This window comes from Cebidichthys violaceus, unplaced genomic scaffold, assembly GCF_023349555.1.
Source record: "Cebidichthys violaceus isolate CVI_PGR_0920_01 unplaced genomic scaffold, fCebVio1.0.p SCAF_23, whole genome shotgun sequence".
NCBI classification, from domain to species: Eukaryota; Metazoa; Chordata; class Actinopteri; order Perciformes; family Stichaeidae; genus Cebidichthys; species Cebidichthys violaceus.
In genome coordinates this window covers 435,105-453,603 of record NW_027176406.1, presented here as the reverse complement: position 1 = coordinate 453,603, position 18,499 = coordinate 435,105, and the positions used below count along the sequence as shown (strand labels likewise).

The following is an 18,499-nucleotide window of genomic DNA, read 5'->3' as shown; positions in this document are numbered from 1 at the left end:
TTATTCAAGAGGTGATCTTCAGAGGATGTTGGACTTCTGATTTGATATGTTCAGAAAGAAGTGGAAGCTGTGACTTAAATACCCGACCCACTCCAAAGAGCATTCTGCCATCATCCTGTATGTTACTACCATGACAACGGGATGAGATTGTGTGTGTGTGTGTGTGTGTGTGTGTGTGTGTGTGTGTGTGTGTGTGTGTGTGTGTGTGGTGGTTGGGGGTTATTATTGATCACGCTGGTGAGGAGAAAACCAGATGCTTTCAGTTCCGCACAACTTACCTCAGCTGCCTACCTTCACCTCTCATACACAGACAATAACACACACTGCAGCGACCGATGAGTCACACAGTGGACAGTGGCAGCACCCCCCACCACACTGTCTTTGATTTGTCTTATAGAGTATTTTGTCAAAAGAATACTCCATTTTAGTAGATATTATAGTCACAATTGGTATGCATGTTCTCCCCTTTTTCCTTATTATTCCCCTTCACCTCGTGGAAGAGATGCATTCACGTTCAATAAGGCACATGGTCTGTTATTGTCCATATAGCTCTCTCCCTGCAGTGATGTGGTCTGTTTGGCGGTTCCATCCCTCTGGCAGTTGATAAAGGCCGTCACAGCTGGCTGCAGATTAACAGACCTGCAACGCTCTCTGCTGTATTTAATTTGCAGGCTGAGAAGACTAATCAGGGGGCCACACACTGTGAATGTAGACAAGTTACTGCCAACCCACTCTAATTGGATGCTTGTGGAAAAAGCTGCTAGCTCTTGTAGGCAGCGTTGGCTAAGACATTGAAAAGTCCCTGGAAAAGGCGATAACATGCTCCGCCAATTAAAGACTCTGTGCTTTTTATTTTCTCTCTCTTTTTTAACAGCTTTGACCCTTGACTTTTTCTTAAAGCATTTAATGATTCCAGGTTCAGTCTCTGAGCATGAACATGGTGGTGCTGTACATGTATGTTATTGGAGCTGCATAGCGCTCCAGCTGTCAGCAGGGAAAGTAAAGGAGAGAACTTTGTGCGAATGCATGTCAGCCACATGGGAGCTTTGAGAGGGAGCAAAAACAGGGAGTGATAAAAGGTAGGGGGGGGGGGGGGGGGACAGCAAAGAAGGCGAAAGGTGAAATGCACAGAAAGATATCAAACTTTTTTCACACATCTGATACTTTAACTTTGAGGAGATATGATGTCTCAAATATTACTTTTCTGCCAGCAGTGTAATATATGCTAAATGTCTTATCATAGCTACGGTTGCATTGACAATTGGATTCAATTCAAGTCAAAAGCAATTTGAAACCCAAGACCCCTTATACCAATACCTGTCACATGAACAGGGACTATTGGATATTTTGGAGAATCAGAAGTTTGCAGAAATTGGATATTGAGGCTGAAACTTAAATAACTCAAAACAAAAGAAAACAAAAGGTTTGGTTCAATTGGTTCAATATGTGCAGAAGATATGAGACCATTTTGCTTAGAATCAGTGTATGTTTCCAGTCGATACTTATCAAATTGACAGTGATGATGCAATGTCTGTGACATTTAAACCTATTGGATGAACGCCGCACCGACATTTGCAGTTTTTTGTTTTTTTATGTGTGGTCTGTCGGGTACTGACGTTGTGAGAATGTGCAGTTGCAGTCTCTCACTGTGAACCCTGGAGAGACATAAATATGATTATTTCTGTCAGTTCGGCTGTGATTTCGTCAGTTTGGTCGTTTTATTTTGAAAGTATTCACCGGAAGTGGCCATATGCTGGTCTCCACATGAAGAGAATGTAACTTAAAACCACTGTTACTGATAATGGTGTCCCTGTTGTTATTTGTAATAATCACCCAAATAAAGACATATCGCTATTAATACTAACACTGATATTAGCAACGTGTAATAGCCACTGAGTTCGTCTCTGTGACCACTGGAGGGCAGTAAACACTCCTGATTCTGAATACATGAGGTCAACAGGTGTAGCGAAACCCCAGCAACCCCATTTACTTTCTCTCCTTCACAATCAATCTCCAGAAAACACCGTAAGAGCTACGGAACAGATACAACATAAATGAGCTCTTACGAGTACAAACATTCATTAAATGACATTTAACTATAGATGTGGGCATTATATAAAACATTTTCTCACATATATTCTTCTCAAAAAGCACATGTAAAGGCTGAAATCTAGCATTAGCTTAACATAACAGCATAGCAATTTAGCCATTTATTTTAAACCAACATTAGCATCTAGTGACAAGAGTAATACATTTGAATACAACTAAAGGACCCAAGACATAAAAAGGCACTTACAAAATAAAAGCTGGCCGAAGGTGGTTATCTTAGGTAATTAGCTAATTAAAGGTTTGTAGGAAATATGCCCCTTATTAATAGAACCTTTAAGAGTAATTTATAACAGGTATTTGTCAGAGCAGAAACAATACCATGCATATACTTCCAATCATCACAATCAATATATACAGTATATATAAATATATATATATATATATATATATATATATATATATATATATATATATATATATATATATACATATGTATGTATGTTTTTTCTAAAGTGTTACAGTGATGGTTATTTTCTCCATACAGTAGCATAGCAACTGCTGAGGCACCATGCAACAGCATCACTGCACAGACAGTATAGTTACGTTTACCTACGCCCACATATGAAAGACAATCATTAAGAACATCGGGAAAGAGATTTAATTGCAGTTACCTCAAACAAGCTCTGGATTTTGAATACAGCGCAAAGACCACAGGTTTCTGCAAGACGATCTAACAACTCTATCAGATGTTAGATGAGGCCAAGGAAAACCACACACATATCTTCATCTGTGATAAGAAACCGCCTGAATTTATATCTGCTCTGTGATCGCCCACACCGGCCACATATGGTTCTTTTTTAATGGCCAGAGTTGTTGGCTGGCTCTGTGAATCACTGTGTCTGAGTCACACATTCACATCTTGGACATGATCAAACAAATGTGTAATTTAGAAATATGCAACATATATATGAAATATGAAATAGGCACAATACTCAAATATTGAAGGGTTTAAAACTAGATTTTGACACATAAAACGCCTTCAGGTCTGTATCATGTCAGTTTGTGTTGTGCCTAAATGTTGTATAGTCCCAATCAAACTTTCAATTTACGAAAAGCTCAAACCAGGTTGACACAAAATGATCCAGAGGACCCAGGACAGGTAGCGCCTGCTTGGTAATTGATGCTTGACGGGCGGTCATCAGAAAGCGTGATGCAGCGTTGGGCTGTCTGACATTGTGAAATGTGAAATCAAACAGTGCACCCGTGTGGCAGAGAACCACACAACACAAGCGCGGGGCTTTTAATGGGACTAAAGTAAAGTGATGCATAATGAAGGTAATGAACATTTGCCAGAATATACTTTTTTCCACATTAATCTGAACGCTTTTAGGATAAAAAAATAAGTTGTTTTTGTTTCTGTGTAAATGTACATGTAGTGCTTAAGGGGCACCAATTTTAGATAATGAAGTTCAGTGTACTCGTCACAAGTAGTAATAGCACTACTGATTATTTTATCATAATGTAAAACCCTATTTAGTTGCATTATGGGAAGCGTAGGATCCAGTGTTGCTGGAGCTTGACCCAGACAACAAACTTAAACTCAGGAAATCTTGGCCTCTGCTGCTTCAATTTTTCCGGATTTTATGAGAATTACTTAAACATGATTTTGAACTGATGATGTGTCAGAAGTCCACTACAAAAAATAATGCGTTACTTATCTTTGTGGTCTCACAGACCCCACACTGTAAAATATCTGACTGTACGTTTACAGTACATTACTGGCTACTATTGCATTACTTTCAAGACATTTTACAGTAAATTAAAGTAAAATGACAGCTTTATATGTGACTTCACACTTATGTTATGGCAGGAAATTACTGTGATTTAGCAGTATGTTGCTGTAGTATTACAGCATTAAACTGTGTTTTTACAGTAAAATACCCCTCAGATTATTATAGAAGTATGCTGTTGTAGAATCACATTACAGTCATCCCACAATGATTCGTGAAGATTAATAAATAAATACAATACATTACATTTTCATATTGTTTATATACAGGATTGATTATGACAAGACTTTTCATGCAGCACTACAAATCCCACATAAGGCTATTTAGGATTTCTGTTATTTTTCAACAGTTTGCTCATAAGAGGTCGAACAAGAGTGGCAGACCTCTCTACCCCGAACACAAGTGTCATCACTGTGTATGATAACACAGTGTGTACACCCATTGCCTGTGAAAGAGGCAAACAAAGGGAATATATATGTTCATGCATAGCCTACGTGACAAATAAAACACAAAATATGTTTTGTGGAACAATGCTTTATCTCATTTCTGTGCTTTCATTTTGTCCCCTTTCATCAAATGTGCAAGCTCAGTTAATACCTTTTTATAGAGGGCTTTAATAAGGACAGTAAGTATTAAGTGAGCTGATTTTCTGTGTCCATTTAGGTACAGGCTATAGTTTTGTACATGATCACCTGTGCTAAAGTCTTCATAGTAACAGATGACATCATGTGTACAGTTACAGTAGTAATATCATTATTGTCACGTTGACACAAAGACAGAGGGAGCTTCCCAAGAGCGCTTCATCTTTCAGCGGGATGATAAAGTGCCAGGATGGGGCGCATCAGTTGTAGTGTCCTAACATTACTACACCGACCGTCTGACGATGGCAGGCTGCTGTCTCTTTAAATGATGACGCAGTTCAACTGGTGCCCCACTTTGTTGTGTGAGCAGCAGCAGCAGCAGTCCGCGGGAGCGCGCGGGGCTTGTCGCTGCGTACGGCTGTGACCGGGGACGTCGGCGCTTCTCTGGGCCCTCACCGCCCTCACCATGGAGTTTTTAATGGGGAATCCGTTCAGCACGCCGGTGGGACAGCGAATCGGTGAGCTGTTTTTATACATCCGCCGCAAATCGCTACATTGTATTAACCAAATCCTTTTAGTCTCATTCACCTTTACCGGAGTCATTACGCCCGCCGGCACGCGCATCTCTTTCGAGATGCTTCTACCATTTTTTTTATCATGGCCTGCACTGTTTTAATGCGCGAGCTAATACGTATACAATGTCAATGCGTTTACATGGTGGAATTAAGGTACATTTATTAAGACGGACAGAGGAGCAACGGGTTACATGTTGAGTGACGCGTTCGCTGAGCAGTGGTTTGACAGGGGCGGGGCTTAAATGGTGCGAGGCTCAAATTGATTGGTTGTTGTAGTGACTGTGTTTAACCTGCCAATAGCCGGGCGGGGACGGAAAGTGGGCCACAGCCTCCTGACCCAAATTAGAGGCACGTTCAACTGTAGCTTAATGACTGCACATGTGTATTCAGTTACTGATGGAGATTGAGGAATGAATAGATAAGCAGATTAAAGGATAGTAGAGAGAGTGTTGTTCATGACACAAACTGTAACAGTTTTACAAAAAAAACTGTCATTATTATACAAATCAGAAAACACAGGGTACTCCATCAACTGCTATGTGTTATGATTGGTATGCTATGAAGAAACTATTATTATTAAATTAAGAGAAACATGTACTAAGCATTCATAATCATCTTATTAATAATCATAAAGACAAGTTATAATATATATTCCAGTGTAAACTGTTATGACGACACCATCAATATTATTCTGCGGTTTCATATTGTTCAACATTGTATATTTTTTTCCGCAGAGAGTGCGACCGGCTCCAGCCTGCCATCAGAAGACTGGGCCCTCAACATGGAGATCTGCGACATGATCAACAGCTCAGAGGATGGGTGAGTGTGTGTGTGTGTGTGTGTGTGTGTGTGTGTGTGTGTGTGTGTGTGTGTTTGTGTGTGATCCGTCAGCATCAGGAACAAAGGAGTCCTCTGGAGGTTACAAGCCTCTCACTGATGCACATTCTCTGATTACAGACCTAAAGACGCAGTCAGAGCCTTAAAGAAAAGGATCGTGGGGAACAGGAACTTCAAGGAGGTCATGCTGGCGCTCACTGTGAGTGTCGCTCCCTCGTCGCCCTCACGCTCTGTTTGTGTTGACACCTGGTTTGAGTTCCAGCTATTGCGTCTCCTTCTCCCGTTAGGTCCTGGAGACTTGCGTGAAGAACTGCGGCTACAAGCTTCACATCCTGGTGACCACGCGGGATTTTGTTGAGGGGGTTCTGGTCCGGTCGATCATCCCGAAAAACAACCCTCCATTAGTCCTGCATGACAGAGTGCTCAGCATTGTACAGGTAAAAGAAAAAGCCACATTACATGTTTGGCGACACTGTGGTAGCTCGGGGGTAATCATGTTGTAATCAGTCTTGGTGTGGTACCAAGGCTCTTATTGTCTGATGGTAATTTGTGGTTGTTTCTCGTCAAGGCGTGGGCTGATGCATTCCGTAGCTCGCCTGACCTGACGGGCGTGGTCTCCGTGTACGAAGACCTGCGGAGGAAGGGACTTGAGTTCCCCATGACGGAGCTGGACGGCTACTTACCCGCCCAAGCCCCCAAAAAGGTACAAGCATGGCTGCTGCACTCGCTCGCTGATCTTCGGGTGCTACCTGTCATCTTCTGGTCTTTCTTTTTTTTACTTGCGAGTCATTTCTGTGCATCTGCTTACCAGCCTTCGCCTGGGAACGGGCCTGCTGTCACTACTCTGCCCGCCATGCTCCTCTCTTCCAAACCTCCGCTCATCCCACCGCTGACCTCTGAGCTAAAACTGGCCCTGGAGGGAAACAATGCCTTCACTCCCAGCCAGGTGATGGCCTTGCTGCGCTAGAGACAGATGTTTTGTTTGGCCTTTTGGTGTTTCACAACTCCCTTTCGTATCACTTTGGCTTGCAGCACTTATGAAATCAATATATGCCTTTAGCTGTGCTTATTCAGGAAATATCATTGATCCTCCAGATAAAACAGCTGAAGATGGAGCTGGGAGTGGTGCGAAGCAACCTGACTATGATGTCAGACATGATGAGTCAGCTGGATCCTGTCACGGTAAAACAAGCAGACATGGAGCTGCTGGAGGTAAAAAAAACAACAACAAAACACACACTCAGGTGTTAATGATGTGACGTATTCTGTGCAACTCATTTCCTTCCTGTCATGTTGAGTAACAGTGTCTTACCCTTAACTGATCTCCTACTTTATATATTTTGTGTTACATCTGGCCCCGTCAAACCCCCGCCCACACATTCTTTGTCTGATTGTGTCATTAGCAGTTATACACAGTGTGTAAGGAAATGCAAGACAGGATTGTAAAGGTGGTCCCCAGACTCAGTGAGGAGAAGCTGATAGAAGAGTTGCTGGCAGCTAACGATGAGATGAACACCGCCTTTACTCGCTACCACAGGTGGACTTCATGCACTTATTTATTTAGAAAATAAGAGGATTGTAGTATTTCAACAGGTTGTATTTGACTATTTGATGATATGATTTTGCTCTGGTGTTCACAGGTTTGAAAGACGAATACCAAACGGTCAAAGCACAGCAAAGAAGGTAAATAACATGTCTGGGATATTCGAATTGGTGGTTTTTCCTACTTGACGGCGGATGAGTCATGGACTTTCACTTTTTGTCCCTCAGAGTCACTCATACGTCAATCTAACAGACTTCGATTTGACACCTGACTCCGTCAGCCATTCAGGGCTTGCATCCGTTACCAACGACAGCTCATTCAGCCTGTCAAAAGCTGACAGTTTTTCCAGTCAGATGGCAAGACTGAGTAAGTACTCCGGTCTTGTATGTATGAACATTACTTACATACATGTTCAGTGTACGCCTCCACTTGTTCTATGCACTGTTAACTTCTCGCTGTTCCTCTTGCAGGTACGAGTGAATCAGATGACACGTTATCAAAGAATATAAATGTCTCAACTCGACAAAGGCCAAGGTACAGAAAGACTATCCTCCACATGATCTTGAAGATGTACATAGTAAACACAAGTAGCAAAAGTTGTATTTTTTGGTATGAGGTAAAAGAGTGATTCCCAATGAGGGCAAGTTACATGAAAAGAGTGCATGAAAACGTGTTAGCAAGCAAGCAGAGCAGTCCAAAGAGTTAGCTAAAGATAAGGAATGAAGTTGAGATAACAAGTTTAAAGTAATTAACAGCGGAAGGAGTTAGCTAAAAGTAATGAATACATATTGAACAGTTAACGTTAGCTAAAAGCTACATATTTGAACAGTTAGCTAAAAGTAATGAATACATATTGAACAGTTAACGTTAGCTAATAGCAACATATTTGAACCGTTAGCTAAAAGTAATGAATACATATTGAACAGTCAACGTTAGCTAAAAGCTACATATGTGAACAGTTAGCTAAAAGTAATGAACACATATTGAAGAGTTAACGTTAGCTAAAAGCTACATATTTGAACCGTTAGCTAAAAGTAATGCAAATTAAATACTTAACGTTAACTATAAACAACATATTTGAATAGTTAGCTAAAGGTAATGAATACATATTTGAAATAATGGCTAAATGGTTAAAAAGTCCAGCTTCTACACTTAAAGTTGACATTAATATCCAATATATGATTGACTGTGTTAAGTAACATGAACACCATTTTCTTCATGGTGGAAAATGGTGGTGTCGATAAAGGATGGGTTCATCTGGGGGGTACATTAGATAGAATGTTTGGGAAGTGGAGGCTGTGTGAATAACAAAGCAAATTCTGCTGATCTGTTGTTATATCGATATGTTACAAATACAATGTTACAGAGCAGACGTGCAGCTCTTTCTCGAGCAAATTCCCAGGAATGGCAATTGCAAATACGTTGATCTTTGTTTTGGAGTTTAAAAACAGTTCCGACTCAATCCCTCTAATTCCTTTTGTGTTGGACTGAAAGTATTAGCTTACATGGCAGTTAACCAAAGTACAAATCTTGTGTTTCAGCGAGCAGAGTGAAGTTTCAGTGGACGGTATGGCTCAGGCTCAGGACAGCAGACTACTCAACGCTGTAACGGTAAGCAAAGATGCCATGTAGTCCAGGTTTACCCGGTTTGATAGGATTAGTCACAACACTTATCGGCTGTTATGACTGAGTTTTGCTTGACTGCGATGTGACCTTCGTTGTGAAAAATTCAGTGTGGAAATTGCTAACTTTGCGATTCTGGGGGAGAAGTCTGAGTTTCAGTTCAAGAAACTGTACAGAACTACTTGGATGAGTAAATGTGTGTGTAATTCTTTCTCGGTAACTGCTTTCCTCCTAAATTCTGTCTGTGCGTGAAGGACGACAGCCCATCCTCCACCCGCAGCTCCTCACCAAAGTTAGATTGGATGATTAAAAGGGGAATGGTGCGTCCAAAATGTGTTCCTCTTTCACATTGACTCACCCTTCCACACCCTCTGTTGCTTGGTTTTGTCATGAGGTTGCATCTGTACTTTTTGCTGTGGTCTGGATTGCTTTCGTTTGGATCACTTTTGATGGTTTGGTGGTTCAGGTGTTGAGATGAAACCCATTGGTTTGCATGTTTTTGTATGTGGTGAAGACAATGTAAGTTGTTTTTGGACTCACGCCCATCAGAAAGCATGACAATGTTTGGTTTGCACTGTCCTGACATGCTACATTGTTGTCATACCTGTCATGCTTTTCTTCCCGACATGCAGTTGTTCCTTTTGTATTTATGATTTATTTGTGAGGCGAGTGTTTGGTAGTGTAGTTTCATCTTCATAAAGTTAAACCAGCGGCTCATCTTTCTCTGCTCTGACCGTCCTGTTGTTCTTTCTCAGATTCCTATCAACCAGTCCACTGTAATGGATGACATTGAGAAATGGCTAGAGCTGGACGATGAGGTAAATGGCAAATTAATACATAGATATTAAAGGTCGACCGATTTTTAAATCGGCACCAACAAGAGGTTTTACAAACTATTGTTATCGGTGGAACGGGGCTCCGGCAATGTAACTATCCATTCATGAAATTACATTGCTCACTTTTGAATCCTCCTTGCCCCAGGGAATATGCACGAACATGAATAGTTTGAAATAGTTTATCTATAATGTCTTTTCTGTTTGTGACACAGTATGATGACTTTGAAGATTCAGACGGTGTGACCAGTGAAGGTGAGGGTCCTCACACTTTATCCCCTTTTTTAAAAATGAGCCTCTTTTATCATCCGTTAATTCATTTGGCGTCCGTGTACACCTGCAGTACCTGAGGGGTAATTTAGTGTTAAGCCCTGTATATTTGGTGTGTCCTATATATTATAATGGTAGTGTCCCACTGTGCTCACTAGCTTGGGCACTTTGGCCGTTTATAGAGAAAAAATATGTTTTGTGCTGAATTGACTGGCCAAACATTTTGAGTTTAATATATTTGAATCTTATTTCAACAAATCAGACTCATATCTGCTGCTGAATATTTGCGCATTTGACCCGTATGTGGCGCTATAGTCTTATTGGGGCATGTGGTGCCACATACTACCTCTCCTCAGACCTATTCAGCACGAGAACTCAACACAGCTATGCAGTTATTTAATACTTTAAAAAGACTGCTGCCATATTCAATTTCTTATGAAACAGGACTTTGTAATTAATGAGTTGCGGGTTAGTTTGACCCAGCACTACTACTCTAAAACTACTTCTGCACCGCACCAGCATCTTTTATATAAACCCAATATTCCATTCAGTGAATGTACTTTAAAGTTTAAACAATTTCTGAAGTCTCATCTCATCTCATACTGCTTCTCTCTCTCTCTCTCTCCGCAGAGTTTGACAAGTTTTTGGCAGGAAGAGCAAAAGCAGCTGAGCGTCTCCCGTCAGTGAGGGCTTCCCCGCAGGACACCAACCACTCCGAGTCTTAAGCTACACATGGAACCTGCCAAACTAACAGTGCTCGTGAAGCTCCCGCGCCATCGGCTGAGAAAGGGACATTTCTTCCCTGGTGGACGGGTTGAATGGCACATTTGACATGGGGAATTACAACCCATATCTGAGGAAGAACATCGTATAGCTGTGTACACTGCTCCTCGCTAAGGAGCAAGCCTGTTTTTGTAACTGATAAAAAATATTGTTGTTTTATGAAGGGGCAGAGGTTTTTACTTTGAGGGTTTGTCCATGTGTGGAATGCAAACATTTGCACATTTTATATGGTTACATTCCTGCTGTTGAAAGAAAGAGAGGGGGTATTGCTGTTATATATATATATATATATATATATATATATATATATATATTGTTAAACATGATGATGATGGGTTACAGAAAGCACCCCTGTCTAAGTAGCAAACACTGTTAGCTTGTATGTAAGAGAAAGCTTGGCTGTTACATTAATGTAATAATTTGATGCTTCACATCATTATTGATGCAGGATGTCATGTTTTTTTTTTCTTTTTTTCTTTTACATCCAACGTTCCCTTGTGAAGATGTTCTACTTGAAGTTTAACAGGAAGTCATGACAAACTGTTGTCATATTAAACTTAAACTATTAACTTGCTGTTCTTATTCTAATGTTAATGTATAGGTTTGGGGCAAGTGAAAATCTTTTTGTAATTGCTGTCTGTTGCTGGTACACTCCCATGTTCAACAACTGTGATTGTATGACTTCAATACACATTAATCACACTGCAGTTGATATTACATAACACTGTGTGGGCTTTGTTTTACAATTAGTTGAGAGGTGAAGTTGTCTTGATAAAAGAACAAAAAATTGAAAAGAAGGCAAACACAGCAGTTCACATTAGGCAACATGTTGCTACTCTTCTGTCCTGATTGGACAGAAAAATACACCCTCGCAAGTGCCCTGGCCTCTGATTGGCCCGCCGCACGTACGCCTACCTCTGTGACGTGACGCGGACACGTCTAGCGTCTGGTTCTCCACCGTTCTGCCTTCCTGCACGATTGACACCTCACACACACACACACACACACACACGGTTCCGCACGGTCATGTCACTCGGAAAAGTTGCCCGGGGTTTTGCGAAACCGGTCCGGGTCGCCCTGCGACCCTCGGCCTCGGCTCTGAACCGGAGCTACTCCGCTGTCGCCGAAGCCAGAGCGGTGCTGCAGGGCGAGCTCGACGGCATCCGATCCGCGGGGACGTGGAAAGCGGAGAGGATCATCACGTCAAAGCAGGGACCTCAAATCAACGTGGACGGCAGTCGGAGCAGTGAGTGGAAGTAGTTTACATAAGTAACGGTACATATATATGTAACCCGGTGGCAATGTGACCCAGTTGTCCTCAAACGCACCACGCGGTACAAACACAGATATAGCTGCTAAGTGTTGATTTTCATTTGTGGCTCTGCCTCTATGTAATCTTGAGCTTGACTCGTGTTGACTCATGCTAGTTAACGGGAGGACGCACAAGCTTGCTGATGCCTTTCACAACTCTTGAGTTGATTCTCGGGACTACATTTTAAAAAACTTGTCCAAAAATTCTACAAAAACAAGATTCAAGCTGATCTATAAAAAAAACCTCAGGACAATTCTGCCTTCAAAGATATGATAAGTGGTTTGTAACATAAACGGTAAGCCGTTGTGAACTTGACTTCCATAGCAGCTGATTCTGTCCTGCCAGTGTTTACATTTCAGGATTTCTCCCTAACATGTACTCAGCTGATTTATGACTTAAAGCCAGGACCTCACATGTGTGAATCTGACTTTGTTGAATCCATCTGGATGCTAACGCCACTAGTCCCATGCATTTGATTTTGTTTCTCGCTCTTTGTTCTGATATGCTGGCTTTGTTGTCACTTTCCTTTTGTGCAAATAAACAAAACCAAACACAGACAGGTTTTATTCTACTGCAGGGTTTGAGTTGCCCTCTGGGGTCGTCGTTGATCTGAATTTGCACGGGGGGACTGTTCGACCAAAAGGTTTCCTGCTCTCCGTCTAAACCCTCTCCGTCTCTCTCAGGCATATTGAACTTCTGCGCCAACAACTACCTTGGACTGTCCAGTCACCCGGAGGTGGTGCAGGCAGGGATTGATGCTCTGAAGACACACGGTGCTGGATTGAGCTCTGTCAGATTCATCTGTGGCACGCAGGTACGACGCCTCATCGGCACATTAACAACGTAGAGAACATAAACAACATGAAGGTGGCTGTAAAGCGGTTAGATCTCACGCTCTGTGTTCACAGGACCTACACAAAGATCTGGAGCAGAAGCTGGCGGAGTTCCATGAGAGGGAGGACTGCATCCTCTACGCCAGCTGTTTTGATGCAAACGCCGGACTGTTTGAGGTGTGTTGTGCTTTATGAGGAAGACCCCTTATGTTGTGATCAGTGAAGTATCCTATTACTCTCACACACACACACACACGCAGGTTCTGCTGGGCCCGGATGACGCAGTGCTGTCTGATGAGCTGAACCATGCCTCCATCATAGACGGGATCCGACTGTGTCGAGCAAAGAGGATGCGCTACAAACACATGGACCTCGACGATCTGGAGAAAAGGCTCAAAGAGTCTCAGGTGTGTGTGTGTGTGTGTGTGTGTGTGTGTGTGTGTGGGTGTGGACCTTAATAAGTGTGGTCCTGTTCTCCATCCTGTCCAGAGGTATCGTCAAATATTCAAACATGTCGGCGGTTATCAGGGACTATTTCTTTATGTGTCCTTTATTTATTTGCTAGACTGACTTTTTAGTGTTAGCTTTAGCCTCCTTTAGCATCACATCATGTATGTAGAGAGAGAGAGAGATATTTAATTGCATAGCCAACAGTTATGTGAATGGGGTGGGATCGTATTATTATGTCTTTCACGATTATTGTGAGGAAATATTTAAAAAAAAAAATTGGATGTAATTGTCATAATTATTGACTGCATTATTAACTAGATATATAAATAGATATGGTTATATATCATGATTTGCAACAGAGTACATTGCTGAAACATAATAGAAACTTGCCAACCAGATATAATGACAATAAAAAAAAAATGGAGATTCATTTTTATTGAATGGAACTGCTAAGTGTCCTTTGCACTGGAACAGTATATTTCATCAAAAAGTCACTATGGACATGCATTCTTTCACTGGGCTTTGCGTGCAAACCACCACCAGAGGGTGACCTAACTCCTCTAGAATCCACCTGCAGCTGCCTCCAGCTCAGGCAGGCCTTTTCAGCCAACTCGTGGAGCTAATGTTACTTTAATAACCGAGCTGGCAATAAACATTAAACCCATATTCCTGAGGTCACGGGGTCAGATAAGGCAAGGCGAGTTTATTTGTAGAGCAAACAACAAGGTAATTCAAAGTGCTTCACATAAAACCATTAAAATAAGATAAGGGTTACAGTATTGGTCAGACTGTGTGCCGACTCCGTTTTGTCCTCCTCAGTCGTCTCGCATGCGCCTGGTGGTGACCGATGGAGTCTTCTCTATGGATGGAGACGTGGCTCCGTTGTCAGAGATCTGTGACCTGGCTGAGCGGTACGGAGCCATGGTGTTCATTGACGAATGCCACGCCACCGGATTCCTGGGGCCCCGAGGCAGGTTAGTATGACCTCATCGATATACTGTCTCTTTAAATAGCACCTGATGCAATAATACCCCGTATTTCACATGAGAACATCGTATCATGGATGTTAAATGTCTTAATTATGGATTACGGTGTTTTCAATCATAATGACAAAGTAGATAAGAGGCAGATAAGATATAATAAATAAAGAGAGGATTATGGTCGTTAGCTTTGCTATTTTCTGTACGCCATCTTCATGTGTAGACATTTGTGATTACAACCTTCAACTTACCGCATTGGTATGAAATTTAGTTTGTCGAAAACCAAGTCTAGCTCCATGCCTTGCTGTCGTTGTGAAGGGGATGAACTAACGATTCTCCTCCCTGTGATTTGCAGAGGAACGGACGAGCTCCTGGGAGTGATGGACAGAGTTGACATAGTTAACTCCACCCTGGGGAAAGCACTGGGAGGAGCAGCCGGTACGTCTTCATCTGACCTGTGACATTGATGAGTGCTGCGTGTTTATTGCTGCATTTTTAGTATAGAAAGTGTTTAGGATTGGAGCTTCATTTTTCTGCCGGTCCCATTCTCGTGAACGTGATTTCTCAAGAACGCCTCGAGGAAATGTTATTACATCAGACACAAACATCCACCTGGACTCCAGGATGAACTGATTACAATTTGGTGGTCAAAAGTCACTGTGACCTCGCCACGCTGTATTCAGACCATAACTCATAAATTCATACGCTAATTATGACACACAAATGTGTAATAAAAGGATAAAAATGATGAAGTGATGACAGACAGACAAAACTGCAACGTGACTGGTTGCAGGAGGCAGGCAACCTGGAGGCGGTAATTCTAGTTTAGATATAGTGAAACCACTCATGTAGGAGACTGTTAGCTTAGCTTAGCATAGAGGCTGGAAACAGGGGGAAACAGCTAGCCATGCTCCGTCTAAAGGTAACAAATCAGCCGACCAGCTGGAGTTCACTAATCGACACTAATTGACACCTCATATTTAGCGTTTAATTTGCCACAAAAACGGAGCGTATAAACAACAATTTAGGATTTTATGGGGCTTATGGGACTGGTTGCCAAGCAACCACCAGAGACTCCCGGAAGTTACTGCTCATTTTTAAGAAATAGTCTGCTGCATAATGTCAAACAGAGCCAGGCTAGCCGTTTCCCGGAGTCTTTATGCTAAGCTAAACGCCTCCTGGATGTCACCTTATATTTATCATACATACAGGAGATTAACATCTCACTCTCCGCCAGAAAACAAACAAGCACCTTTTCCAAAAAAAAAATTCCCCAAAATGTCGAGCTTATTCCTGCAACAAAGCACGTTACGGTGCTAATACACCAGATGTAAATGTCCCGTTCTCCGTCTTTGTGTTTGTCCCTCAGGTGGCTACACAGTCGGCCCCAAGCCCCTCATCGACCTGCTGAGGCAGCGCTCGAGGCCGTACCTGTTCTCCAACTCCCTCCCCCCTCCCGTGGTGGGTTGTGCCACCCGGGCTGTGGAGCTGCTGCTCGCCTCCAACGAGATTTCACAGAGCATGGCGGCCAAAACCATGAGGTGCGTTTTCATTTTGTGTATTGTATTATTTGTTCAAATTTATATGTCGTTGTCGGCCACGATAATCGTGTCGGAAAAAAAAAGATCTGATATAGTGACGGCCATGACACGGTCATTAAAACAAGACTTTGTGACCTTTTGTTGCCCAAACACATTAGAGATATTCCTGTTTTTTTCAAAAAACTTTTCACTGTTTGAAAGAAAGCGCGTCGCGATCGGTGCATTCACGTTGTCACTGCTATCCTTCCGTAATCGTGACTGCAATATTTTCTTTCTTCTCCGCTGTCCATCCAGGTTCAGGAACAAGATGACGCAGGCTGGCTTCACCATCTCGGGCTCGGCTCACCCCATCTGTCCCGTGATGCTGGGCGACGCTCGGCTGGCCTCCCTGATGGCCGACGACATGCTGAAGCTCGGTGAGGCATTCAAGCTTCCTAGAACAAAGAGTTGCTCCCAGGGACGGAATTCTAAGAAAATCCTGAGAATTATGACGTTATTTTTTCCATTACAGTGAAGACAAGATCAAGACAGACGCTTTCCCCTCTTTAGGAGGAGTGACTATTCTCTCTCTTCAGACACGGTGTAATGATTGAATATAATTTAATGAAATGAACATCTCGGTTGAATTGAAAGCCATACCTTAAAATTAGCCTAAAAACACAAAAATCTATTTGATGTTAACGGAGGGAAAAGAAATGGCTCGGATTTTGTCCCTCCTCCCTACTCCTAACAGTCTCCTAAAGGCTCAGATGCTTTGTAAACTTTTATCTTCACCAGAATCTTGTCTTAACTGTAAAAAGGGGAAATTCATCGAAAGAAATTTCTAAGAATTTTTCTGAGAATTCCTTCACCTCTTTGTTCTTGGATGCTTCATGACTACGGCCCCGAACCTGTTTCATTTACAAATACATTCTAAAATCTTTTTATTCAGCTGTACTCTACATTACGTCCTGATTGTTGATTACCAGTAATGGATGAAGTCCCAGCTACAGTAGATGCAGTGTGACTGAGGACTCGATGTTGGAGAACCCTCTTGACCGCCTCGGGCTCCTTTAACGCGTCTCTGTCCTCCACAGGAGTCTATGTGATCGGATTCTCCTTCCCCGTCGTACCGAAGGGCAAGGCCAGGATCCGCGTTCAGATTTCAGCCGCCCACACGGACGAAGACATCGACCACTGTGTGGAGGCCTTCATCCAGACGGGCAGGAAGCACGGAGTCGTCTCCTGAACGCTCAGGATCCAGAAGGATCCAGCAACCAGTGTGACTCACTGAACAACGTCGCACTTGCCGGATTGCGCTGCCTGTTACTCGAGACCTATGAATGATGTTGATGGAAATATTAGTTACATTTATAGGTCAACAGATGTTAATGTTATTTTTGTGTTTGCTTCTCTGAATAAAGCACTTTTCCTGACGTGTGCAGGTGTTTGCATTTTAAGAAAAACGAATGCTTATATTTCTTAGCAATAGACGGGTTTATTTAGGGTTGTCATCTGTTCAACAGATGGTGGATTTAATAATCCTGAAGATAATAACACATTTGGGAATGCTCTACTCATCCTTTAAAACCAGAGAAGAGTTGGAGCTCTTTGTTTACGGTTACCAGTGAGAAAATGATTTTAGGAGTATAAGAAGCATATACGTTGTTTTGTTCATCCCCAACATTTAGGAAATTGGACCGTCAAGGCTTCAATAATGTCAAAGCACCCAAAGGTCATACGCTGCATCACAACTCGCTTGGCCTTTCTTCCTCAATAGATGCAACAGCAGTTTGAGACGAGAACGTTTTCTCGTCCTGCTGAAGGAGAGATGTTTCTCTTTGCTCACCTTAAATCTCAGTTTATGATTTCTCAGGTTTCAATCGATCTTGGTTTTTGGAGCCTCCAGCGTAAATAATCTGAGAGTGGACATCCCAGCGAAGCAGAAAACAAATTGTCTTAACTTTTTTTGATAGGAAAAAATATTAAGATTCAGGTTATATTAAAATAAAACAGTTAAAGTACCTTATCTCTTCCATTATCTTCTCCTCACCTGGTTCAAATGTGGGCCAGTTGATTATCATATGGTGGCGTAAGAAAACGTTTATGGGGGGTTACATTATATTTTGAGAAATCTTGGACATTGATCGTACAGGAAAGCTTTGTATAATGTCTTACTGATCATCTGTAGCTATAATCACACCATCTGTCATTCACATAAGAAAAACAAGCCTCTAGAACTGACAAAGGTGCATATTATTTTAATGAAACGATCCCTATTTGTTAATACAGATTACTCTAAATCCTGTTAAAAAATAGCTCCCTTACGAAGCAGCGTTACACTTATTAATGGTGGTAAACAAATGTGTGTTTTTGTTGAACTGTGATCACGCTTTAATGTTGTATTCATTCTTCTTTGTGCACATTTCTCCACCTCATGCTTCCTCCTCCTCCTCCTGTTGTCTTTTTCGCGCCACCAGTCCTCACAAACCCCGCCTTTCCACTGAAGACACTCCTCCG

The 18,499-nt window shown here is 42.1% G+C and overlaps 2 protein-coding genes across 5 annotated transcripts; both read left to right on the top strand.

The window, feature by feature from the left end:
* The first annotated feature begins 4,821 nt into the window (after nt 1-4,821).
* Nucleotides 4,822-11,596, top strand: tom1 (target of myb1 membrane trafficking protein). Of its 4 annotated transcripts, none has more exons than XM_068719155.1 (16): nt 4,822-4,938; nt 5,730-5,814; nt 5,953-6,031; nt 6,120-6,269; nt 6,401-6,535; nt 6,644-6,778; nt 6,928-7,044; nt 7,239-7,369; nt 7,473-7,515; nt 7,603-7,741; nt 7,846-7,909; nt 8,917-8,986; nt 9,253-9,318; nt 9,754-9,816; nt 10,047-10,086; nt 10,732-11,596. In XM_068719155.1, exons 1-16 carry the CDS (start codon nt 4,887-4,889, stop codon nt 10,824-10,826), a joined length of 1,464 nt encoding a protein of 487 aa, XP_068575256.1. In that variant the 5' UTR covers nt 4,822-4,886; the 3' UTR covers nt 10,827-11,596. The 4 variants fall into 4 exon arrangements, with proteins under 4 accessions (XP_068575256.1, XP_068575255.1, XP_068575259.1 ...); XM_068719154.1 differs by having other exon boundaries at nt 7,236-7,369; XM_068719158.1 differs by lacking the exon at nt 6,644-6,778 and having other exon boundaries at nt 7,236-7,369.
* Nucleotides 11,597-11,823: 227 nt separating this feature from the next.
* Nucleotides 11,824-17,415, top strand: gcat (glycine C-acetyltransferase). Its single transcript, XM_068719160.1, has 9 exons — nt 11,824-12,130; nt 12,880-13,010; nt 13,105-13,206; nt 13,290-13,436; nt 14,299-14,453; nt 14,815-14,897; nt 15,829-16,000; nt 16,295-16,416; nt 17,077-17,415. The coding sequence occupies exons 1-9, from the start codon at nt 11,911-11,913 to the stop codon at nt 17,226-17,228; spliced, it is 1,284 nt and encodes a 427-aa protein (XP_068575261.1). The 5' UTR covers nt 11,824-11,910; the 3' UTR covers nt 17,229-17,415.
* The last annotated feature ends 1,084 nt before the right edge of the window (nt 17,416-18,499 follow it).

Excerpts from the sequence above, each read along its gene's own strand:
- tom1 (XM_068719154.1), top strand. The coding sequence starts at position 4,887 with ATGGAGTTTTTAATGGGGAATCCGTTCAGCACGCCGGTGGGACAGCGA. Across the intron at positions 5,815-5,952 it reads ATCAACAGCTCAGAGGATGG|ACCTAAAGACGCAGTCAGAG; the intron begins GTGAGTGTGTGT and ends CTCTGATTACAG. Across the intron at positions 10,087-10,731 it reads AGACGGTGTGACCAGTGAAG|AGTTTGACAAGTTTTTGGCA; the intron begins GTGAGGGTCCTC and ends CTCTCTCCGCAG.
- gcat (XM_068719160.1), top strand. The coding sequence starts at position 11,911 with ATGTCACTCGGAAAAGTTGCCCGGGGTTTTGCGAAACCGGTCCGGGTC. Across the intron at positions 13,207-13,289 it reads CAAACGCCGGACTGTTTGAG|GTTCTGCTGGGCCCGGATGA; the intron begins GTGTGTTGTGCT and ends ACACACACGCAG. Across the intron at positions 14,454-14,814 it reads TTCCTGGGGCCCCGAGGCAG|AGGAACGGACGAGCTCCTGG; the intron begins GTTAGTATGACC and ends TGTGATTTGCAG.